Genomic DNA, 27,032 nt, shown 5'->3' with positions numbered 1-27,032 from the left:
AACAATTTCCCACTTCAAAGACAGTGAAAAAAAACTGTCACCCATAGCAGGATTTCAAAGTTTCCTTTCTTTCTGGGAGGCTGAGTTTAACAGATATAATAAATTAAGATTCTGCTGCCTTAAAGGATATTTAGAGCCCCCCCATCAAAATGACAACAACTCCATGCACATCCATCTTGTCTCATTATTTCCCAAATTCCTTTTAAGGGGAAAGCTAGATTTTTCCCATTTCCAAGCCAATACCCTCCTTTGGTGCCCTCTTTTCTCACAACCACCGAGACACAAGGGGGTAAGTCTCGCTAGATCTGTCCTTGGCTGTCCATAGAAACCCAATGCCTGGGACACCTGGGCAGGACAATAGCTGAACTACATGTCTTAGGACTGTTTGCTGCTCCTTGGAGAATGCTCTCCCACAGCCTTTTAACTGCCATGCTCATGCTTTGATGCAGTAAGTTGGCTTGTTTCAATATTAATTCATCTGATCTTGCTAAGCCACATTGAACAAAGGGGGTCTGGGAACCACTGGATATTAAACGATACAAAATTTTGAGTTAGTGGGAAAGTAGGAGGAAAACAGAAGGCAGGAACATGTCTAACCATCATGACATAGTGAATAGGCTGCTTTTCTTCATGTTGATGAAATGATCTTTGACAGTGAAGAACAGGGTCTAAGTTGGAATTGACAATGTTCAATTTATCCCTAACTTTACTCACTGAAAGAAATGTACAATTTATCAGATCAAGCTGTTTCTTCCCCCTTTTTGGGTCTCGGTTTTCTCATCTATAAAATTGGATTCAATGATCTCCAAGGTCTCTTCCAGTTTCTAATTCAAGAGTTTCTTATGTCTAATACTACCCAGACTGAATCAATACTGAATAAATTGCTCACAGGTCTAGCCTATGGATGGAAAGAAAATATGTAACTGAAGAGACCAAATAAATTAAGAGTCAACAGTACCTGACACTGAAATTTTTAAATGAAAGACAGATTTGCAAGGATCTAATTGAGTATGTTTTTGGTAGCAAAGATCATACCTTTGATAAGTCGGTACCACTGTTTGCAGACAAGAGCTGAGGTTTTGTGCTCCTGATAGGGTGAGAGAAAAGACAGGATATACTCCAGAACCTCTTCAGGTAGCTCAGACATAGACCTGTTATGTCTTGTCTCCTCAACCTCCAGTTCAGGGCGGGGTTCCTCATCTTGCTCCATTGTACCCTCCACTCCAGCTTCTTCTTGGTCCACAGCCATGAAGCTGTCATCCTCACTGTCCGAGGAACTGGCCATGGCATTCCCCTTGACAACTGCAATGAGAAAAGTCAGTTAAATACACAGTTGTATTCTGGAACAGCTCTTATATGAGTCAAAGTCATAGCTTTGAAATTAGTTTTATTTTTTAAACAGTTTTATTCAGGCAATTTTCAGATGAAGAAATTAAAGCTATTCATGGTCATGAAAAAATACTCTAAATCACTATTAGAGGACTGCAAATTAAAACTCTGAGGCACTACCTTACATTATTAGTTAATATGACAGCAAATTTGATTGACTAATAAGACAGAGAAGGGAAATGATAAATGTTGTAAATGTTGGAGAAAGATGTGAGGGAAACTGGAACATTAATACACTGTTGGTAGAGTTGTGAACTGATCCAACAGTCTGGAGAGCACTTTGGAACTATGTCCAAAAGTCTGTAAAACTGCAAATCCTCTGAACCAGAAATGCTACTGCTAAGTCTGTATCCCAAAGAGATCATAAAAAAGGGGAAAGGACCCATATATACAAAAATATTTATAGCAGCTTTTTTATAGAGGCAAAGAATTGGAATCTGAGGGGAATGTCATCAATTGGGGAATGAGTGAACAAATTGTGGTATATGAATGTAATGGAATACTATTGTTCTCTAAGAAATCAAAAGCAGGTAGATTTCAGAAATACCTTGAAAAACTTACATGAACTGACGCTGAGTGCACTGAACAGAACCAGAAGAACAATGTACACATGAACAGCAACACTGTGTAATGATCAATTAATAATGGTCTTAGCTACAGTGATCAAAGACAATTCCAAAAAACTTGTTATAGAAAATGCCATCCACATCTAGAGAAAACCCTATGGAGTCTGAATACAGACCAAAGCATACTATTTTCACTTTCTCTCCTTTCACTTTGTTTTTTCATTTTTCTTTCTCATGGTTTTTTCCCCTTTAGTTCTGATTCTTCTTTCACAATATGACTAATATAGAAATATGTTTAACATAACTGTACATGTATAACCTATAACAGACTGCTCACTGTCTTGGGAAGGGACAAGGAAAGAGAGAATAATGTGAAGTTCAAAATTTTTTTTTCAAAATCTGATTTTTCTTCCACAGCATGATTAATATGGGAATATGTTTAACATGATTGGGAATGTTCACCCTATATCAAATCATATGCTGTCTTAAGAGAGAGGGAAGGGAAGGGAGGAGGGAGAAACTTTTACAAAGACGAACAAAGTAAACTATCTCTACAGGTAATTGGAAAACTGGACACTGGAAATACTATATTAAAAAATACTACATAAAAAAAAGTTTTATTTATATTTTTCCCACTTGGCTTATACACAGCTTCACTTTGCACTTTGAAATTTAAAATCTATATTAGGAATCAAAGAATCAGTGACGACTTCTGAATGAATTTCACCAAAAATCAGTTACTCTGGGTTAAATAAGACTTTAATGCCTGACACAGTTCTCCAGCAACACTTCTAAGGAAAGGACTAAAGAAAGAGGTGGCAAAAGAATCATCTTCCACCTTACCTTGGCTGGTGGAAAGGGTATATGTGCCTAAAGACTATGTGGGGAGAGGAGATGGGGATAACAGTCAGCATTCTGCCTTTTGCCTATACTTCCTCACAGAAAACAAGCATACTCAATGTACTAGAGTGTATTACTGTTTCTAATACACTCAGAAAATGTCAACCACAAAATAATCCAATCACAAGATATTTTAATCACAAGATCATAAGATTTAGAGCTAAAAGAAAACTTGGAGATCATCTAGTACATGGTCCTTATTGTACTGATGAGGAAAATGAAGCCCAGAAAAATTCATACAGGTATAATAACTACAGAGCCAGAATTCAAACCCAATTCTAATTAATAGAGGGGATTGATTTAACTCCAAATCTAATTCTTTTTCCATTACACCATATTGTGTCTAAACAATATTTACTTACTGAAACCAAATAAAGACTCTTAAAGATAAAAGTACTTCAGGTAATTTTTCTACCATGCTTACACAATCTTATAATGGAATTACAGGAAAGGTCAGGGACATGACCAAGATGGTCCCTTTAAGAATGGTGACAAGGTAGAATAGAGTAATGACCCTGGATTCAGGAGAACCTGAGTTCAAGTCCAGTCTCAGACTCTGAACACTTACTGTGTGACTCTGGATCACTTAATGTCAACTGCCTCAAAAAAAAAAAAAAAGAATGGGGGGCAACTAGGTGCTGCAGTAGATAGAGCACCAACCCTGGAATCAGGAGGACTTAAGTTCAAATGTGATCTCAGATACTTAATAATTGCCTAGCTGTGCAACCTTGGGCAAGTCACTTAACCCCATTGCCTTAAATAAAAAAAAAAAAAGAACGGTGGCTGCTTATCTGTTTCTTATTTTATAACTCCCAAACTACCTTGCAAAATGAGGAAACTTTTCTTCCTTGAGCTTGAAGCTATGATACTAATAAATGACAGCATCACAATTCAAACACAGGCACATACAGTAACAAGGATCATTATGTAAGCAAGATGCATACATACAGGAATGAAATCCCCAATCAATGTGTACATCCTGTCTAAAAACCTGCTCCAAGTCAAAAGAAAACCCTTGAAAATGCCCTTCCAACAAAAGAGAATGTAGATTTTTTCATCTGCAATTACAGAAGTGGCAATGTGACTCCTGATCTATGAAATTTGGACTAAAAATCATTGCTAAGGTCTCATTCAGGATTAGATACCATGATTTACTGCTTCTTATGTCTTAACATAGTTCCTAAGGCACCATGCAACATGAATAGTGCATATAATGTTAATTATATATAATAAAAAATTTCTCTAAGATTTTCACTTTAATGCTACCTTGAGTATCAAAATATTGTGGAAAGGACATAGAATATGGAATCAGAGAACCTATGTTTGAATTGTGATGCTGCCATTTATTACCTGAAGTTTGGATAATCACTTAACCTCTTGAAGCCTCAGTTTCTTTAAAATGAAATCAATAGGGGCAGCTAGGTGATGCAGTAGATAGAGCAACAGCCCTGGAGCTCAAATACGGCCTCAGACACTTAATAATTGCATTGCTGTGTGACCTTGAGCAAGTCACTTAATCCCACTGCCTTGCAAAAATGGAAAAAAAAATCTATAAAATGAAATAGCTGAAAGAGATGACCTCCAAATCCATGATTCTCTTGATTGGAATTTTACTGTTTTTCACTAGTGAACTTTAAAAAACTCAATCTCAAAAGATTTAGAGTTTTAAAATAAACCTCAAAGATATGTCATGACTCTTGAACAGGGATTCTTAATTTGTTTTGTGCCGTGAACTCTTTGGGAGTTTAGGGACACCTTTACAGAATAAAATTTTTTAAATATGTAAAATAAAAAGAAAGTGAAAACCAATTATCTTAAAAACAACAATAAGTTCATGGGTCCCCATAGGAATCCCTTCACTAAAATGGCAATTTTGTTCCTCCATTTATATAAAAATATTTAAATAACGGTCTTACACAAAGCTGCCACAAAAAGAATATTGAGATGCACCCAAATGCATGACTCTGAAATTTTATGGTCAACAATAATTTACACAGCACTCCATTTTGAATCCACTGATTAAATCATGAAATTATTTCTTACACTCAGAAGATACATAAGACATTCTGATGCTGTGAGTTATGAATTTCCTTTGTTTTCTCCAAATTGTACAAAAAGTCGCCAGTAAAAAAGACACTGCATTTAAGATCTTTAATTGACTAACCTGATGCATGTGATTTTGTGATTGTTATGCCAAGTTTAATAGTGGACTCCCTTCTGAGACAGAGGCAGATAAACAAAGCTCTGACCTAGATCCACACATTCCAGGTTCAGACTCTTCTGCCCCTGACTCATGTCAGCAACTGCGTAACTTTCCTCTACCTCTGCAAAATAATTTCCTGCCTAATTAATAAATGTTATGCTACAAATTAAATATTATCTGTACTGAAGAGCTTTTGAATATTTTGAAGAAGAATGGATGATTCAAGGAAATATTCAATTTAAAGAAACTGGGAATAGATTCACTTCATTGTGAAAAGTAACAAGATGCTGGTGGTCTCTAAGAATTGATTCAATCATTTGGAAGTAATCTGAAATTATGCTTTTACAAAATGACAAATCTGGTCCCTTTGACCCAGAGATCCTACTACTATACCCCAAAGAGGTACAACAAAACATTTATAGCAGTATTATCTGTGATAGCAAAGAACTAGAAACAAAATAGATGACTATTTATTTTGGAGAAATAGTGAAATAAACTTTGATAAATAAATGTAATGGAACATTATTGTATAGCAAGGTGACACAGTAAATAGTGCTGGGTTTAGGGTCAGGGAGACTTGGGTTCCGATTCCACCTCAGATAATTCCTACCTGTGTGACTCTAAGCATGTCACCTCTTCTACCCTCAGTGCTCCCATCTGTAAAATGGGGATAATAATAGCTCATCCCTCTCAGGGTCATTGTAAGGATCAAATGAGATAACCTAGGTATAGCATGTCAAACTTTAAAGAAATATATAAAAGTGAGCAACTACTACTCTATGTAAGGAATGTAAAGAACACAAAAAAAGTATGGGAAACCATCTATGAACTGCTGTAAACTGAAGTACAGAGAACCATAATATAACAATAAAAACTATGATAAAATGAATACCTGCAATTATAATGACCACGTTTAGTCCAGAAAAAGAGAAGCAAATGGAAAGGCTTTCCTTTCTTCTTTGCAGTGGTGAGAGCCTGTGGGTGTGGAATACAACACATATTATCTGACTTTGTTTTGCAGGCCTGCTTTGTTATGCTTTATTATAAAAATATGACTTACAGGTGAAGGGAATGGGAGAAAGTGTAGCTGATGAAAAATCAAAAGTTATTAATGAATTCTAATTCTAAAAGAGTTAGTTTCTCCTGTTACCCACATCTTGCTAAATGTGTGCTTTGATATCTGTTCAAAAGGTATAGAATGTGAAGTTCTAACATGGGGAAAAAAAAAAAAGAAAACACACACACACCAAAAAAAACTCTGCACTTTCCCCTGCTCTGTACCAAACAACTGTTTTAGAAACTGTCTCTTCCCAGGTCCAGTGACTGCAGCTGTTCACCTTGCAGACACCAGGACTACAAGGGGTTTTTTAGAGATAATCTGGAGTAATTCTTCGAAAAGGAGGCGGAGGCCACCAGGGCAGAGAGGCAAGCTGCACAGAGAACACCCTCCCCTCAACTATGACAAAGGTTGCCTAGTGAAGCCATAGCTCAAGAGGCCAGCAGAGAGGCAGTGGGTAGGTGCAGCTCCCACAGGGGAAGGAGGATGCACACATGGAAGAGATTCCTAGCTTAAGCTCTTATTCCTGCTAATTTGGCACTCAGCAAGATTGCTCACATGTTGCTGAAGACTGCATGTATTACCAGCACCTTCTGCACTCTATTCACCTTGTCCAAGATCTCGCAATGGCAAAATCGAGACTTCCAGAACCATGGAAGGAATCTGAGTAGCACTGTGGTCCAATAGATACGTCAAAAAAAAATTCTTTCTACAGCATAATCACCAAATTGTTGCCTACACTTTGCTTAAAGACCTCCTTTCTCTGAAGGAGGACCATTCTACTTTAGAATAGTTCTAAATGGGGGGCAGCTAGGTGGCACAGTAGATACAACACCAGCCCTAGAGTCAGGATGTGAGTTCAAATCCAGCCTCAGACAGTTAATACTTATTTAGCTGTGCAACCTTGGACAAGTCACTTAACCCCATGCCTTAAATAGATAAATTAAAATTTTTTAAAATTTTTAAAAAAGAATAGTTCTGAATTGTTGAAAAGTTTTTAGCTTCTATCAAGCCTAAATTTAGCTGAATTTCTTGATTCACAGTAGAAAATTCTTTCCACTCCATAATGCTGCCTCTTGAATATCTACACATATTAGAATTTTAGAAAAAGCCTTTCTGGAGGGAGGGAGGGAGGTAACAGATCCACCCTGTACACAAATGAGTATGATTCAAGATACTATATAATGAAGGCAAAGTTGAGATCCAGAAAAAGTAGGAAAAAATGAAGAGATCACTTTCACAGCAAAGGCCCTCAAGAGAAGGCTTCAGAAGTGTTTTCTGAATTGAGTCTTAAAGAAAGAAAAAAAAGAATTTCAACAAAGAACTTCTATAAACTAAAAGAGTTCAAAGGAAAAGATGACTTAGAGCTAGAAGGATCAAGAGAAAATATTACATGATATGTAAGCCGGGTTTTGAAGAAGAGGTAGAATTTCATTCCCAGAAGAGGAGACAGAAGTAAATTCTCCAAAAGAAGGGGGGCTTTTTTCTTTTAAGGAAGGAGATTTCAATGAATCTTAAATTAAAAACCACTAACTACTCTACTATGGAAACACTGTCACTTAGAACACAGCTGCTGTTCTTCACAGAGTAAAAAAGTAAGAGACACAGTCTCTTAGCAGGTGTTTCACCAAAAGCCCAGATTGTTTCATACATAATCTACTGTAACAGAAGCACTCCAAATCTGGAGGCTGCTAAACTACCAGCAGTCAATGTTATGACAAAGGGAATCTGGAAATAGAACAATTTGGCATGATTTCTGTTATTATTAGCAAACTGCTAGATACTTAATAGACAGAGATGTATCCCTAAACTTTTTGTTTTTAATAACAAAAATCAACTATAGTTGAGTATTTCCAAATGGCTAAAATTCTATTGTATTTCCTCTGGTTGTCAGTTCTACTGTAAAGGAAAAGCAAAATATATGCTCCAAATACCTGATTTGAGCTCTTGGTTTATTATTAGTTAGCATTTTACACAATGAATTGCTTTTATTTTCTCAGCTGTGGATCAAAACTACTATCTTGAGTTTTTGTCTCTGCTGCTGCCAGGTAAGGAATGCTTTTGGATAGAAGCCCCCCATCCTAAACTTAATGAACTCTACACTCCCCCTGCTTTTGAATTCTTTGCCCCCTTGTCCTATCACCATTCTTATCTTTTTTTTTTTTTGGCAAGGCAAAGGGGTTAAGTGGCTTGCCCAAGGCCACACAGCTAGGTAATTATCAAGTGCCTGAGGTCACATTTGAACTCCTGACTCCAGGGCCAGTGCTCTATCCACTGCGCCACCTAGCTGCCCCACCATTCTTATCTTTAAAAAATGTCAGATCTCATTTCTTCCACTATCCAACTCTTCCACTTTTACTCATAAATTGAAGGAAACAAGAGATTTCTCCATTTCACTGACTGAATACCTCACAAATCCATATTCATCCAACCTCAATTGAGTCCTGCAGTCCTCAACTGCAGCTAAGTATCCCCTACCTTATCTTCACCACCTTCACCTATCCTAAACTGAAAATTTTGCCTCTTACTTCACTGTAAAAATTTGAGATAATTCAACACTGGCTCCCTCTTCTCCCACTTCCTACAACTTAAATCCCCTTTCTTCCTTTCCCCAAGTCTTTGAAGGAAGTAACTGTTCTCTATGGCCCCATCAATATCTCTCTATATATGCATTTGATCCCCTTCCCTCTCAAGGTCTTCTGCAGTTCAGTCATCCCAAATCTTCCATCTCCCTCATCAACTAGTTCCTTCTCTATTTGTTTAAACATGCCAACTCTGCCCCATCTTTCAAAAATCTTCACTAGACTCTACCATGCTTCAAGCTGTAAATCCAAAAACTCTCCAAACTCGTTAAAAAATTGTGTCTATTCGGGGCAGCTAGGTGGCGCAGTGGATAGAGCACCGGCCCTGGAGTCAGGAGTACCTGGGTTCAAATCCAGTCTTAGACATTTAATGATTACCTAGCTGTGTGGCCTTGGGCAAGCTACTTAACCCCATTTGCCTTGCAAAAAAAAAAAATAAAATAAAAAAAATAAAAAAAAATTGTGTCTATTCATCCTATACTTTCTCTCTTCAACTTCCTGCAATACTAATTTCAACGGAATCTCAACTGAAACTGTTCTCTCCAAAGTTAGCAAAGATCTTTTAATGGTCAAATTTCATCATTTCTTCCCAGGCTCTAATCCTTCCTACCCATCTACTTACTACTTTTGACACCACTGAACACCCTCCTCCTAAATACTTTGTCCTCTCTGGATTTTCATTCCTATCTGGTTTATCTCCTACGTATTTGATCACTCCTTTTCAACTTCTCATCATCTACACTACAATCTTAGGCTTTTAGGTCTCTTCTCTTCTACACAAGACATACTTAACCTTTGTGCCATGGATCCTTTTGATAATCTAGTGTAGCTTGGGAACTCTTTCTCAGAATTATGTTTTTAAATGCATAAAATAAAACAAAATTACAAAGGAAACCAAATGTATTGAAATACATTTTAACAATTCTTTCATGGGCTAGAGATGATATCAAAATGGTAATTTAGGAGTAGCAGCCCAACTGAACTCTCTCAACATTCCCCTCCAAATCACTTTAACATAACCTCAAATCAAATTTTAAAGTAGTAAAACCAACAAAAAGTTCAGAATGTAATATTTTTCTGACCTAAGAAAACTTAAGAGATAAAGAGGAAAAGTCAGTAGCACCAGGGTGGAGGCCTATCCAGAGCCTATCCCAATCAAGAAATACACTGGAAAAATAAGAAAACAACAACAAAAAAATTTGACCATAAAAAGCTACTACCTTAGCAGGTAAGACCAAGTCATAAACTCAGAAAAATAGCCACCCAAAGAACTTCAAAGAAAAATGCTAACTGGACCCAAGCCCAACAAGAATTCCTGGAAGAGATAAGGAAAGAGATAATAACTGATGAATAACTTACAGAAATGAGAATAATGCAAGAAATGAAAAGAGAATTAACAGCTAGGTTTAAAAAAAGGGAACAAGGGGTGGCTAGGGGCACAGTGAAAAAAACACCAGCCCTGGAGTCAGGAATACCTGAGGTCAAATCCAGCCCCAGACACTTAATAATTACCTATTTGTTGTGGCCCTGGGCAAGCTACTTAACCCCATTGCCTTGCAAAAATCTTAAAAAAAAAAAACTGAAAAAAAGGGAACAAAAAACCTGAAGACAATAACACCTTAAAAACCAGAATTGGTTGAACTGGTCAAATGGCAAAAAAGACAAAAATACACTAAAAAAGGAACTCTTTAAATAGCAAAATAGATAAAATAGGAAAAAAGTACAAAAATGCACTAAGAAAATAACTCCTGGGGGAGCAGAGCCAAGATGGCAACTAGAGGGGATCACATCTTAGGCGCTCTCTTATAAAACTTATAAACTAAGGACTCTAACTAAATTTTCGAGAGACAGAACCCACAGAGGGACCCAGTGAAGCAGTTCTCCTACTCAAGGTAACCTGGAAAAGATCAGAAAGCCGCTGCTCTCAGGGGTTGGAGGGGCGGCCTGCCAGAGCAAAAGAACTTTAGCCTCCCAGAGGCAGCCCCAGGTGTGCTGGGAGCCCGTGGCTCACAGCAGCTGGGGAGTTTCCTGACCTACACCCTGGGGAGCACCCGGCACAAAGTGGGGAAACAGTGGGGGACATCTGCCAGAGTGAGCTCAGGGCACACAGAAAGCAGCGAGCAGAGAGCAGCAGCGTGACCAAGGCAGTCCCAATCCAGGGCATGAGCCCATTGAGCTAAAGGAGGGGAGTGAAGAGACAGAGACTGCAGAGCTCTGTCCTCTGCCCCTGGAACAGAAAGCTGGGGTTCTGACCACATTCAGATCCTGATCACAGTCTAGGCCCCCCCCCACAGAACAGCAGGGCTCCCCCCATCTCAGCCCCGTGGCAGAGGGGGGCACTTATGGTCATTCATTCACAGACCAGGAGGGAGGACAGAGCCTCACACACTGAGATCCTAGCCGGGTGGCTAGGTGGCACAGTGGATAAAGCACCGGCCCTGGAGTCAGGAGTACCTGGGTTCAAATCTGGTCTCAGACACTTAATAAATACCTAGCTGTGTGGCCTTGGGCAAGCCACTTAACCTCATTTGCCTTGCAAAAAAAAAAAAACACCCTAAAAAAAAGTTACTGAGGAGAAGAATGCTTTAAAAAGCAGAATTGGCCAGATGGAAAAAGAGATAAGAAAGCTCTCTGAGGAAAACAAATCCTTCAGACAAAGAATAGAACTCTGGGAGATTGATGAATTTACCAGAAATCAGGAATCAATACTTCAAAACCAAAAGAATGAAAAATTAGAAGAAAATGTAAAACATCTCACTGTAAAAACAACTGATATGGAAAAACAGATTTAGGAAAGATAATTTAAAAATTATTGGAATACCTGAAAGGCATGATCAGGAAGCCTTGACATCATTTTCAAAGAATTACTACAGGAAAACTGCCCTGATATTCTAGAAGCTAAGGGCAAAATAGAAATGGAGAGAATCCACAGATCCCCCTGAGAAAGAGATCCAACAAAAACCAACCCTAGCAATATTATAGCCAAGTTCCAGAACTCCCAAGTAAAAGAGAAAATATTACAAGAAGCCAGAAGGACACAGTTCAAATATCATGGAGCTGCAGTCAGGATCACATAGGACTTAGCAGAAACTACATTAAAAGCTTGTAGGGCTTGGAATATAATATACCAGAAGGCAAAAGAAGTTTAGAATGCAACCGAGAATCAACTACCCAGCAAAACTGAATGTCCTCTTCCAGGGAAAAAGATGGACTTTCAATGAACCAGGGGAATTTCAAATGTTCCTGTTGGAATGGCCAGAGCTGAACAGAAGGTTTGATATTCAAATACAGGACTCAGGTGAAGCATAGAGATTGGAGAAGGGGAAAATATGAGGGACTTAATGATGATGAACTGCATGCATTCATGTATAGAAAAATGACACTGATAATACTCATATGAACCTTCTCAATTAACAGAGCAGGTAGAAGGAGCTTTTATAGATGAAGCACAGGAGAAAGCTGAATTTGAAGATAAAATATGGTGTAAAAATAGAGTCAATAGAAAAAAGGGAAATGTAATGGGAGAAAGAAAAAGAAGAGGGGGAACAGGCCAAGATATTTCATATAATAAGACTTTTCTTTATTACAATGAGCTATTGCAATGATATGGAAGGGGGGAAGGCAAGGGGGAAATGAGGGAATCTTCACTCTCATCAGAGGTGGCTAGGAGAGGAAACAGCATATATACTCAATGGGGTATAGGCATCTGGAGTAAGAAGGGGGGGGGGACAGGGGGAAGGGGGGGTGATGTGAGGGATGGAGGAGAGGATGGACCATGGGGGGAGAGTGGTCATATATGACGCATTTTCTTTTTTACTTCTTGCAAGGGGCTGGGATTGGATGGCCTGTCCAGGACCATTGGCCCCAGAGCCAGGGATCTGTCTGCTGCGCCACTCAGCTACCCTACAGCAGAGTCAGAGTGAAAGGAGAGAGAAAATATAGTACATGAAAGTGGAGAAATACAAAAGGAGGGAGCTGCGATCAGCAATGGCAATGGTGGAAAAATATGGAAGTAACTTTTGTGACAGACTTATAATGTGATCCACCTGCAACAGAGTTGGTGGTGTTGGAACACAGACTAAAGCACATTTTTTATTATTATTTGGGGGTGCAGGGCAAATGGGGCTGGGTGGCCTGCCTGGGCCGCATAGCAGAGTGATTGTTTGCGTGTCTGAGGCTGGATTCGGACCCGGGTGCTCCTGGCTCAAGGGCCATTGCTCTGTCCACCACCCAGCCACCCCTACTATTATTACTATTTTATTTTAGGTCTTTTTTTTTTTTGGTTTATGCAGGGCAGTGGGGTTGGAATGGCTTGCACATCACACAGCTGGGTGATTGTTGGGTGTACAGGGCCGGATATGGGCTTGGGTGCTTCTCGCTCCAAGGCTGGTGCTCCGTCCACTGCGCCACCTGGCCATACCTACAACTAGTAGTATTATTTTTTTAATTTTAATTTTTTTTCTCTCCCCTTCACTTTATTGCTCAAGTGAGTCTATATTTTTTGGAGGGAGGGGGTATTTTGTTTACTCTTAAACAAGAATATTTTATTAATGTATAAAAAAATTGTACAAAATGAGAATAAATAAATATTAAATTAAATGTGAAAAAAGAAAATAACTCCTTAAAAATCTGAAATGGCCAAATAGAAGCTAATGGCTCCTTAATACATCAAGAAACAATAAAGCAGGGGCGGCTAGGTGGCGCAGTAGATAAAGCACTGGTCTTGGAGTCAGGAGTACCTGAGTTCAAATCCAGCCTCAGACACTTAATAATTATGAAGCCGTGTGGCCTTGGGCAAGCCACTTAACCCCATTGCCTCGCAAAAACTAAAAATAAATAAATAAATAAATGGATAAGTGGATGAATGAATGAATGAATGAATAGCTAGATGGATAAATAAATAAATATAAGAAATGATAAAGCAAAGACAAAAGAATGAAAAAATAGAAGAAAATGTGAAATATCATTAGAAAAAAATAACTGACCTAGAAAAGACTGAGGAAGAATAATTTAGGAATGACTTAACTACCTGAAAACCATGATCAAAGAATAGTTCAAGAAATTATCTAGGAAAAACTGCCCCATATCTTAGATCCAGAGTAAAATAGAAACTGAAAGATCACATCCTGAAAGAGATCCCAAAATGAAAATCCCCAGGAAAATTACAGCAAAATTCTCAAGCTAACAGGTCAAAGAGAAAATACTTCAGGCAGCAAGAAACAATTCAAAAGTCATGAAACCACAATCAGGATTACATAAGATTTAGGGGCTTCCCCATTAAAGGAACAGAGGGCTTGGAATATGATAGTCTAGAAAGCATAGAAGCTAGAATTTCAATCAAGAATCATCTTTGTCCAAATACTTCTCCCGTTCTTTATAGGTTCTTTCTGACAGCAAGTTTGTTTTCAATAGATAAAAACAGAAATCACAAATATTTCTAACTCTTACTTTGAATTGACAACAGTATTCCCTGACCTCAAAAAGAAGAGAAGATAGAAAAGATAACATTCTCAATCAAGAAGAAATTCATTAAGAAATAACTACCAGGAATTCTGCTATAATGAAAATATGGGTTCCTAAGAAGCATCACACTATGTTAACTCATTCAATAAAAACCACATGAACTTATTGGGGAATAAGGACAGGGACACAATGCTCGAAAATTTCATGTGACACATTAAAAAAAAAGATAAGAACTTAATTTTAAAAAGCATAATTTTATATATTAAGCAATTAAGAACTACACAAATGTACAATCAATTGGGTCTCTTAGCTTGACAAAACCCCAAAGTTAACTTGTAAAAATAGATATCTGAAAGGTTGTAGTTTATAAGTTAGTATAAAGTGGAGCAATTTTCTTAGTTCTTTCACTATTTCTCAAGGAAGCAATTCAACTGAAGTAAACTCAAAATTTACTAAAGCATTTAGTAAACCCACAGACAGGCTGCATAAAATCACACTGCAGTCTGCATCCTCAGATCACATTTTGGACAGCCCTGTTCTAGGCCTAGATTCATTCTCACCCCCTCATATTCTCTTCAATATATATATTAGTCATGCTGTAAAAGAAGAATGAGAAGAAAAAGAAAAAACATGAGAAAGAAAAACAAAAGGCAAATGTAAAAAGTGAAAATAGTATGCTTTGGTCTGCATTCAGGCTCTATAGTTTTTCCACTGGATGTGGATGGCATTTTCCAACACAAGTCTTTTAAAATTGTCTCTGATCATTGTGTTGCTGAGAAGAGCTAAATCTATCATAGTTTTTCATCACATGATGTTGCTGTTAATGTGTATAATGTTTTCCTGGTTCAGTATCAGTTCATGTTAAGTGTTCCAGGTTCTAACAGAACAATATTACTCCATCACATTCATATACTACAACTTGTTCAGCCATTCCCCAATTGATGGGCATTACCTCCAATTTCCAATTCTTTGCCAGTTTGGATTCATTTTCACTGCTACTTCCAGATTCACAAGTCATGGTGGGAGAACTGGACACTTGACTCCCCAGATATACTACACCAAGCTCTCCAGCTACCACCATCACTCAGTCTTTCCCATCCCCTTGGGCTTAGGTTTTTCTACTGTCTTGCTCAACAACTTCAATGCTTGGTTTAGAAATATAAATGAAATTCAAATGAAAGTGAGGCAGGATCTGAGAAGGAAGATAGGATCAATGAAGAATAATCATAATATATCTAAATAGAAATTGATGAATGGGATATTTTGTGAAGAGAAATTAAAAGAAAAAGAAGAAAGAGTGACTGGAATCTCAGAGAGGGGGAAATGGAGTGGAAATAGCTGGTTTCAAATACAGATCATTAATGTTAAGCACACTCATCTTTAACCTCCTTGTAGGGAGTGAAGGGGAGATAGGGAAATGTATAAGGCAACAGGATGGAAGAAAATTCACAATGAAGGGGTGTGATGAGGCCAAAAGACACAAATCTCTACAAATCAGTCCATGAAGCATCCATAGTCATAAGCAAAGGCCTGGTGGTCACTCATCAGAGCAAGCATTGTTTAAACAGAAACTGAAGTAGGATATTTCTAAATTTCTTGCAGAAATCTATGTGATTCTTAGAACTGTAGAATGTTCCTTGTGACAAGATCAATGCATCTCACAAGCATGCTTTTCCTTTATTTGAGACAGAATGGGGAAAGAGTCTAACCTAAAGAACTTATTATAGGGGCAGCTAGGTGGCACAGTGGATAAAGCACCGGCCCTGGAGTCAGAAGTACCTAGGTTCAAATCCGGTCTCAGACACTTAATAATTACCTAGCTGTGTGGCCTTGGGCAAGTCACTTAACCCCACTGCCTTGCAAAAACCTAAAGAAAAAAGAAAAGAAAGAAAGAAGAAGAAGAAGAAGAAAAGGGTGGGGGGCCAGCTAGGTGGCCCAGGGGATAAAGCACTGGCCCTGGAGTCAGGAGTACCTGAGTTCAAATCCAGTCTCAGACACTTAATAATTACCTAGCTGTGTGGCCTTGGGCAAGTCACTTAACCCCACTGCCTTGCAAAAACCTAAAGAAAAAAGAAAAGAAAACAAAGAAAAGGGGGGGGGGTTAATGATAATATCTAGAAAAAGCTACTGTAAAAAAGTCATCAGGGGAGGCTAGGTGGTGTAGTGGATAAAGCACCAGCCTTGGAGTCAGGAGTACCTGGGTTCAAATCTGGTCTCAGACACTGAATAATTACCTAGCTGTGTGGCCTTGGGCAAGCCACTTAACCCCATTTGCCTTGCAAAAATCTAAAAAAACAAACAAAAAAAAGTCATCAAAACTTTTAAAATATTTTTTATATTCTATATTTTCATCTAAAGATTTGGGTTTTGTTTTAATCCAGAGGACACAATCAATCTTAGCCTTTTTATATACATTCACCAGTTATTCTCCCATTAGCAACCTCCCTTCAAAACTTCTCAATTTCATGTGGCCTTCCTGCAATTTATACTGACTCTTCCAATAAAAATATGCCATCTTTTGGAGTCAATGGGTGATAAAAGAAAGTACTGGGAAGAAGAGAAAGGAGAAGAAGGGGCTAAGATATTTTACATAAGAGTCAAGAAAAAGCTTTTACAATGGAGTGGAACAGGGGAAGGTAAGGGGGAATGAGGGAGCCTTCATTCTCATCAGAAATGGCTCAGAGAGGAAATACCATATACACTTAATAGGGTATAGAAATCTATCTTACCCTAGAGAAAAATGAAAAGAAAGGAATGGGATAAGGGGTAACGGGGGAGAGAAGGGGGGGAGTAGGTGATAGAAGGGAGGGAAGACTGTGGGAGAGGGTACTCAGATACAACACACTTCTAAACAGGGACAGGATGAAAGGAGAGAGAGAATGGAATAGATGAGTTAGAGAGGAACAGAGTGAAGGGAAATACAGCTAGTGATAGCAAATGTGGGGAAAATATTGAAGCAACTTCTCTGGTGGCTATGATGGGGATGGCAACTCAACTCATCCCAGAGACAGAGCCATTGGAATCTGAACACAGACTGAAATACACTTTTTCTCTCTCTCGCTATTCTTGAGGTTTCTCTCTCATAACAAGATTATTGTAATAATATAAAATAAACAAAAAATAAAATAAATAAAAATGTGTCATCTTTCATGCACTAAATTAGAGTTGAGGTGCAGCTGGTGGCACAGTGGATAGAGCACCGACCCTGGAGTCAGGAGAACCTGAGTTCAAATCCAATCTCAGACACTTAATAATTACCTAGTTGTGTGACACTGGGCAAGTCAATTAACCCCATTGCCTTGCATAGATAGATAGACAGACAGACAGATAGATAGATATGAATGAATAAATAAACAAACAAATAAATAGGCGCTGATACACTGCTGTTTGAGGTTGTTCTACCAGGAGTAGACTGCTTTCAATCATTTACTCAAGGAGCCCAATTTGGTACAAGTTTGTGAGGTTTTTTTTTTCCTGTGGGTAAAAGTAAGTGGCCTAAAGACTGGGCTCCTAAATACTGCCTTGACCAAATGAATTATCTCTAGAAACTGGAAAATAAGGAATTTGAAAAATCACACAAAAGTTCCAAAGGGCATTTAGATGCCTAAATAATGAGTCTCCATACTAAAATGCATATTTGGGGCAATTGTGATGCTCCATAATTGACAAGTAAGTACCAGAATCTACAGATCATTCCAATTATTTCCTTATAGGAATTTGCAAACTGCCAGCCAGCTAAATGAAAAACTTCCACCAATGGCTAATCACTGAGAGAAATCAGATAAGAGGGAGCCCAAAGCAATTAAGTACAAATGTTAGGAAATCTGGTCAGGGTACAAATAAAAAGATGTTATTCTACTGAAGTTCCATCCATCTCTAAAAATCCTCTGTTCTCATGATAAATATCACTAAGTCAAAATTTCCAAATCCCAATATCAAAAGTTCAAAATTATTGTGAGACAGACCATACCAAAATTCTCAACCATTCTAAGTCAATCCTGAGATTCAATCTATGGCCTACAACAGTTTTAACAGGACAAAGTGATTTGGATTCATTCTACTTGACAGATCATAATTTTAATTTTCAAATTTTAATCACAACATTCACCTCTCCCTACTATCCAGACAGCATTCTTCAAATGGAAAACATTCCCAAGTTTATTTACCAATCTCCCAATACCCAAAGGGAAAGAAACAGAGGTCTATAACTTAAAACTTAACTTATAAGTCATTTTCATTCTCCATATGCAATGAAATTAGATCCCAATCAGATTTTATAGTACACATACACATACACACCACTTCAATCTTAAGTCTCTTATTTAAAGTCCATTCCCCTCATCTTAGACAATTATAACTTTTCTATGAACCTCTGCCAGAAAACACAAAATGGGGTCAGTCCTGCAAAAAATCTGATCAGGACACCCATCTTATTATCCCTTTCTCTCTACTGACAGTCACCTCTCTAGAGCATGCTCAAACCTCTTCACACCTGAGTGATTGAGATAGTCTACTAGAGAGTCTGTCTGTAAGTCTCAAGTCTCTCCCTATTCAGTTACCAAAGTGGTTTTCCTAAAATGGAACATCTGATGATGTTACCCTTCACCCGCAACCCCAGTAAACTCCAGTAGCTTATCACCTCCAGCATCAAATGCAAAGTCCAGTTTGACATTCAAACCCTACTTCCTACCTTTTCAGTTTTCTTACATTTTACTCCCTACAATGTACTCTTCAATAGAGTGCACTGGCCTCCTGGCTGTTCCACAAATAAGGCAATCCATTTCTCATCTTTGCTTTTTCTCTGGTTGTCCCCAATGCCCAGAATGTTCTCCTCCTCCTAATCTCTGCCTACTGGTTTCTTTAACATTCCAACTAAAAGTCCTTCTTCTATGGATCCCTCTGAATTCTGATGTATTCTCTCTGGTAATTATTTCCTGTTTATCCTATTTATAGTTTGCTTGTACATTTTTGTTTATCGTCTCTCCCATTAAGATTGTGCGCTCTCTGAAGGTAGGAATTGTCTTTTGCCCCATGTATCTCAAGCTTTTGACATTGATCTGGCACAAAGAATCCACCTAAGAAAAATGTTTACTAACTGAATTGAACTGTCATAGGAACTTCAAATTCGTTTTTGAGCACTCTTTTGCTCTGCAGGTATAGATTATTTTGTACATAGTCTACAAAACTATTTGTTATGATAATATTTAGCAAATATGTAGCAAAAAATTTCTTGCTTATAAATAGCAATAGTTAGGTCCAACTATAAATATTAATATTTATACAGCTTCAGTGTTCTTGAAATACCAAGAAAGGCAGTGTATAAAGGCATTGTGTGACAGTACTATATCAAAACCAAGAAGGAAAGCCTACAATTAAGCCCCAGCATGGAGTCCCTTGCTTTGTTCTCACAACTCATGAATATAATACCAAGCAAATGTTAAGATGGCTTACACTAATTTCCTGCATGAACTTTCTAAAACTCAAATAAAATATAATTTTCTAATCCAAAATATCCCTTAAATGAAAATAATTAAAACAATCACATAAAATACAGAAAGGGGTTGAAGGAAAGTTAGCTGCAACAACAGAGCTGCTGTGGACAGAAATGCGCCCACCATTTTAAAAGGTTTGAAGAAAGTGCAGAATATTGATCATTGAAGACTTCTCAATCTGTAGAAAATTTGATCTGTTGATTTAACATACCATTTTAAAAAAAATCCATTAAAACTTGGTTTTTCTCTCTCATTTCCAAAAACCATTTCCAAAAAATAAATTGATTTTTCTGGGATCAATAAAATGAACAGCAATAAAGAAAAAAGGATTAGAGTAACAGAAGAACAGATAAAGGTAAAATTTTACTGCTTTTTTTGGCATGATGCAATAAATGGGGCCATAAGCACTGTTATCTTAAATGAGACTGAATGAAGTCAATTTTGAAAATGTCCTTTTTCAAATCAGCAAGAAGTAATATTCTTCATTTTCTCATGAGAGAGGAAAGAAGCCTCAATTTGGACTCAAAAGGCTTGGGTTCAAATATAGGATCTCAGGCAACTCACCAACTCCCAGGGCTTCAACTGTAAGAGTGATAATGATATTGGCTTGGATGGTTTTACTTTATCGTGGTCATTAAGGAGAAACTATTAAAATGATCTATTTATATCAGTTATCTTATTCTTAAATCAAAAGGTGCTAAAAAATAAATTTAAGAGGACTAAGATGCTCTTTTCTTAAAGTCTATAAATATGACCAGGACTCCCCCATTTTCCTTGCATCCATCTTTCCCTAAAGTTATCATATTGCATCTCCTCTCCTTTTCACAGCCAAAGAATCGGAAAGGGTGGTTTCTACTTCACTGCTTTCATTTCCTCACTTACCACTCCTTTCTCTATCTCTTTCCATCCATCTTCCAAACCCACCAAACTTATAAACTGCTCTTCCCAAAGTTACCAACTATCTAAACTGCTAAAGTCACTGGCCTTTTCTAATCCTTACCACCCCCTTTTCTCAACCATGCCCTCTCCTTTTGGCTTCCCTTTTTTCTCTTTTCTTTTTGATGACAGACACCAACTTTCCAGCGACCTTGCTTCAAAATCCTAGCATTATCCTGGACTACACCCTTTCCCTTTTCTCTCAGTTGCCAATCCACTGGCAAATCTTGCTAATTCTACTGCTGCAACATCTCCTGCATGTCTCTTCTCTCCAGGAATATAGCTTTCTAGCCCTCTTGTTCAGGCTAGAATTTTCATTCATAACCTCTTCACCTGAACTACTGCAAGCCTTTGAAAACATTTTCTCCCCAACCCATTCTCAAGACAGTAGTCAAATGGATATTCCTAAAACATAGATCTGATCATGTCATCCTACTCACTTATTAAAAACATCTTTAATGACTTCCTATTGTGTCTAGAATAAAATACAAAATCCTCAACTAAACGCTTCAAGATTTCCACAATCTAGATTCTATCTACCTTTCTGGTCTTGTTTCATATTATTCCACTTCTCACGGTCTCCTGCCACAGTCAATCAAGCCTGCCAGAAGTTACCAGTAATTGCCATGACATTGCATAACTTTTCATAAGTAGTCCCTAGTAGCCAGAATACATTCTCTCCTTCCCTCCACATAACAGATATCCAGCTATATCTCAGGTTGTCTCCTATAGAATGCTTTGCTAATCTTCAAATTGTGAGTGATCCCTCTTCTTGGACTTACTCTGAATTTATTTACATACTTATTGCATTTACCAGTAAATATAAATTCCATGAAAATATAAATTATTTTTTTCTTCTTTGTATCCACACCTGGGTACAGTGCTTTGCAGATAAGTTACTTAGCAAAACTTTGTTGAAATGGATTTTTATACACATTAACTTAACAGACTGAGAATAACCTACATCAAGTCATTCATAAAAAAAAAAAAACACATTTCTGCAAAATTATACTTTGGTTGGGAGGTTAATTCATTTGTCCAGCTTTAGAGCAGAAAAGGTCAGCTAGTCTAATCCCAAACACGGATCAGAGAGGGGACTGATTTGCCCAAGGTTATAAGTTGGTAAATGACAGAGACAGGGTGAAGTCTTAATTTAGAATCCTCTCTATTGCCCCCCAAGTGGTTAAGAATCCTGATACTTAACACAACAACTTCAGTTCCTATTTAACAAGTAACATATGTCAGGAGTCCTAAATTCAAATTCTAGTATCCATCAAAATTACCAGATTTCAGGGAAAATGTGACAAACTCTCAATTGTATGGTACAGAACTACACCAGAAATTTCAGCAAAAAAGTATTTTTGTTCATCTCTACTGAGTAAAAGTTAAGCTCAAGCCTGCTTAAGACTGAAAAGAGTAGGGGCAGCTAGGTGGCGTAGTAGATAAAGCACCAGCCCTGGAGTCAGGAGTACCTGGGTTCAAATCCATTCTCAAACACTTAATAATTACCTAGCTGTGTGGCCTTGGGCAAGCCACTTAACCCCGTTTGCCTTGCAAAAACCTTAAAAAAAAAAAAGACTGAAAAGAGTAAAACAGAGTGGATCAATTAGATGCTGCTACCAAACTGAAAGATGGAATTGGAAAGAAAAAAGGTGTCCCTTTTAAATTGATTCTAAAGTTATGACTAATATTCTTCCAGGACTTTGCTGGTAATTTGGAGGAAAAGGCTATTAGTATAGTCTATTCTAAACAACCTATTTTAATATAACCTTTATAGCAACCCACATATAAGAACAGCATCAGATAAAAATAAGCTCCCTTCCCCCACCAAACCAATGTGTTCCGTATTACTATTCTAGGTTACAACTTAATGAACTCTAAAATTAAGTTCTCTGCAGTGCCCACAACCAAAACTGATATAGAGTCAGAAAACTCCTCAACAATTTGGACACAATAAATTTAAAATAAAGATTACCCCTAAGCTTTTAACTGCTATCTTTTCCCTTGTAATTTGTATCAAGCTGCATAAAGAGAGGTGAAAGAACTACAATACCAAGCAGTAGAAATTAGAAATTCTCTAGACAGAACTGTATTAAGTACCACTCAAGAATACTACTTGTCAAAAGACATTCAGGAACAAGAATGCAAATGATGACTCTTTGGAGAAAAGCAGTCATACACAGGTCAGACGAGGCAAATCAGATCTCTCAAGCACTGAAAAGAAATATTTTAAACATATTCTCATAAGTCCTATGGGATTCTGGAGTCAGTCAAACTGTTACATCTGCCCTTCCAGTTCATCTCACTCCAGCTCTGAATAAACATTCATAAGCACCCTGATGCCCCAAAATTAATTTGTTTTTACAGATGTTGCAATGACAAAAGAAATACATTTGTCCAATTTTATTACATTTATCAAGGTCAAGGACAAGCAATAAAAACCTTTAAAAAATTGCTGCTGCAGTGGAGAATGCCATCTGTATCCAGATAAAGAGCCGAGGACTTTGAAACAAAGTTCAAGGACTATTCCCTTTAATTTAGGAAAAAAACCAGATATCTTATTGTCTGATCTTGTTATCTCTTAGACTTTTTGTCTCTTCCTTAAGGATGTGATTTTTCTCTCATCACACTCAATTTGGATCAATGTACAACATGGAAACAAAATAAAGGCTGACAGATTGCTTTCTGTGTGTGGGGGAAGTAAGATTGCGGGGAAAATTGTAAAACTCAAATAATAACTTTAATAAAAAAATAAATAAAATAAAATAAATTGCTGCAGCAAGAATCTTCAACATCATGAAGTTCCAAAAGCAGACAACATATTTTCCAATTCATGGTCTCCAGAACCTCACCCAAGGTCCTTAACAAAACCCTGAATTAAATTTAATGTAGGAAATGCCGTTCTGAAGAAATAGCAAGAGGTGCTACAATTTACAAAGGCTAGAAACAATTTCCACCTCTTCCAATAAACTATATTTGAAAAACTATTTTAAAAAAGAAAAATAATGTTTAACTAGCATATTAAAACTATAGCCTTTCACTTTTCTAAGATTACTTCATTATGAAAGTCTCCAACTGCTACCATTACCAAAAAAAAATCAAATTTTATGCTAAAGACAGAAAAACAGATTCTATTTTTCCTTCTATTCCCAACATTGCTAAAATAACTCTTTTGATATTGTCACTAGTAAATGAAAACATGTTTCTGTTTGACAATGTTTATCAATCTCACAGCAGGAAGTCAGGTTCATTAAACCCTTTTATTTATTAAATAATAAAACAAACTGAAAAATTAAATGAGAAGCATCATGATGCTTTCCAATAAGTATGGAAAATTAAGCATTATCTATTATTCTGAACAAGTCAGCAGGATATAACAATGTGCTAATAGTTCTTTGCCCACTGTAAGCATTTCATCACATTAATGTAAGTGTGATAATAAGTGTCCATGTAAGGTTGATTCCAGCAACTAGTTTATTCCTGCTAAGGAGAATCAGATCCAAAACAGATCCCCCTTATTGAATCCTCTACCTTTTGAAGGATGGAACGTTCACTCAGGCAATTCAAGAAGTTACAGGCTACTTTACTCTCCTTTACTCTCCTCTCTGCTACTCTATTCTATTCTCTTAGTAGAGAGAAAAAGTTCAGCTTTTGGATAATTGAAATCCCTCAACACTACTTTATCATTCCTCTTGTGGACATTTTTTTTTTTTTAGTTTTTGCTAGGCAATGGGGTTAAGTGGCTTACCCAAGGCCACACAGCTAGGTAATTATTAATTGTCTGAGACCGGATTTGAACCCAGGTACTCCTGACTCCAGGGCCGGTGCTTTATCCACTGCGCCACCTAGCCGCCCTGGACATGTTTTCTAAGTGTAGAATAGAACCTGTCATCTACTAATAAATGAGGAATTTAGAAATCTCCTGTACTATGCAGTATATTCCAATTATACCATATTATTATATTCCAAATGGAATTATTATATCTATACCATATTCCAATTAAACTGACTTTAACCCCCAAGGTTTTCTGTCATGCTTTCTCTCCAAAATCCTGGATTTCTTCACTTAATAAATCTTTTTAATATACAGTGCTATTCCAATTCCCTGTTTTTACCTATTCTGGTTCCTCTACGGCATATCCATTCAGAGCCATACTCCAATCATATATTTTATCTCACCAAGTTTCAGTGATAACTAAAAGAGTGAAATCTGCCTTTCTGCATTAGGACTTCTGACTACTCTTCCATTTTGCCTAAATAACAGGAATTTGCATATAGATAATTGATGTCATGGGTTTTTACTGTTGATTCCTTTCTTGAATTTTGTTTCCTCTCATGTGACAAATAAATCCTTCAAAGATAATTTAATATTGTACCTCCATGTCAGAAATCTGAATTGTTTAACATAAGCCATTCTAATATCTTAGACAACTGGAAACAACTGGCTTATCAAATGGGTAACTGCTAAACAAATTCTACTATATGAATGTAGTACAATATTACTGTGTTTTAAGAAATGACAAACATGATGAATACAGAGAAGTATGGAAAGATTTACATGACCAGATGCAAAATTGAGATAAACAGAGACGGAAAAATATACATAATGACTACAATGTAACATGAGAAACCAACTTGACTACAAAGAGATATGAAAAGATATTTGTAGAAGTTTAGGCTAGAGGGGTATCCACAGTCAAGTTAACAACAATGTTTTCATTGCACTGATTGGTTTTGCTAATCTTTTTCTTTTATTAAAAAGGTTTTTTGTTCTAAGATTGGGATGAGGAATACTGAGGGGAAATCTAGTGATACAAAAACAAAAAATATCAACAACAATCTTTTTTTTTAACACAAGGAAAGCATAACTGTAAATCATGGCCCTAGAGAAGACACAAGGAAATATAACAACTTCCTTGTGTTAAAAAGATAGGGACAGGGCAGCTAGGTGGCACAGTGGATAGAGCACCGGCCCTGGAGTCAGGAGTACCTGGGTTCAAATCCGGTCTCAGACACATAATAATTACCTAGCTGTGTGCCCTTGGCAAGTCACTTAACCCCACTGCCTTGTAAAAAAAAACTTAAAGAAAAAAGAAGCAAAAAAAAAATAGGGAACTATGTATGCTACATACAATGCCAGAAGCAGTTGGTATGTCAGTTGGATTTGCTTGATATTTTTCCTCCTCTTTACTACATTTGAAGATGACTGGGTTGGAGAAAAGGAAGATATTAGAAGTGGAATGTAAAAAGAAGAGGAATCAGTAAATTATTTTCTAATCTATCTGCCTCCAAAACATTATATGGCATGACTATAACATTAGAAGATACTGACTAATACTCTTTCCTTTTGCATTTGGAAAAGTATTGTCTCTCCACTACAGTGTGAACTCTTTGAGAACAAGGACTGTCATTTTAAAATTGTAAACCTTGTATTTAGTAGTGTGCTTAAAAATTCAAATGACTAACAGGTAGGCAAAATACAAAATTTCACTGATTACAAAAATTCTTCTGATGCAATAAATCCCAATACAAAGGGTTCCCCTGAATCTCCTTTTCCTTATTTGTAGATTAAGAAGTTTAGACTAGATGACTTCTGAGGTCCCTTCCAAATTGTTATCTATAGTTCTATGACACACACGCATATATATATATATATATATATATTTAAGCTCCTATAAAATTTCTTGATAGATCACATAAGATCACAGATTAAGAGATGGATGGGATCATATAAGTCTTCTAGTCTACCATGTAATCACAATGATAACAGTTGAACAATCTTTAGCATCTGAATACCTAGTAAGGCATAAAATGAGGATAGCAAATAACAACATCCTACATAAAATTCAAGCCAAACAAAGCATCCCAGTAATTGGAGAAATTCTCCTTATGTTCTTATTTGCAGGTAACATAATGATGCAAATCAAGTTCTAGAATACTAGGTTAGCAGTATCTAGAGGAAAAAAATCAAACATATAATCCCCAAATTACTACACACCCATCAGTGCAAATCATGGAGAAAAGCACTACAGAAGGGGGAATGGGGCCCAGAATTGGAATGTATAAGTTTGTCCCATTTGGGAAACTTTTAATGATGCTAAGTCATCACTGCTGTTGCAAAATTCCATCTCTTTAACATAATATTATCTCCAGAATGCTATCTAGATAATGCTATCTATATACACAAATCACAGCACATGCAACTTTATAAGAATCAAAATTTTGAGACTAAAGATGCAAGGAAATATGCCTATTGTTGCTGTTTACTAGTAAGTTTCTGTTTACCAATAATGGATTTACATATAAAGTTTTATAAAAGACATCAAGAGGGGTGGCTAGGTGGCTCAGTGGATAGAGCACCGGCCCTGGAGTTAGGAGTACCTGAGGTCAAATCCGGCCTCAGAAGACACTTTAGAATTACCTAGTTGTGTGGTCTTGGGCAAG

The 27,032-nt window shown here is 37.1% G+C and overlaps 1 protein-coding gene across 3 annotated transcripts in view; it reads right to left on the bottom strand.

Moving 5' to 3' along the window:
• The window catches only part of FBXO42 (F-box protein 42), a 103,803-nt gene that overhangs the window by 59,074 nt on the left and 17,697 nt on the right, over positions 1–27,032 (bottom strand). For 2 of the 3 annotated variants that reach the window (XM_074218337.1, XM_074218336.1), the window contains exons 2-3: positions 5,951–6,033; positions 1,036–1,302 (exon numbers count right to left, since the gene is read on the bottom strand). In XM_074218337.1, coding sequence (XP_074074438.1) covers positions 1,036–1,285 — 250 coding nt within the window. In that variant the 5' untranslated portion in view covers positions 1,286–1,302; positions 5,951–6,033. The remainder of the gene's footprint in view (positions 1–1,035; positions 1,303–5,950; positions 6,034–27,032) is intronic. The other variant, XM_074218338.1, reaches the window with a different exon arrangement.

This window comes from Macrotis lagotis, chromosome 1, assembly GCF_037893015.1.
Source record: "Macrotis lagotis isolate mMagLag1 chromosome 1, bilby.v1.9.chrom.fasta, whole genome shotgun sequence".
Taxonomy (NCBI): Eukaryota; Metazoa; Chordata; class Mammalia; order Peramelemorphia; family Peramelidae; genus Macrotis; species Macrotis lagotis.
Note: the sequence above shows the minus strand (reverse complement) of the source record. Positions and strands in the feature narration are given on the sequence as shown.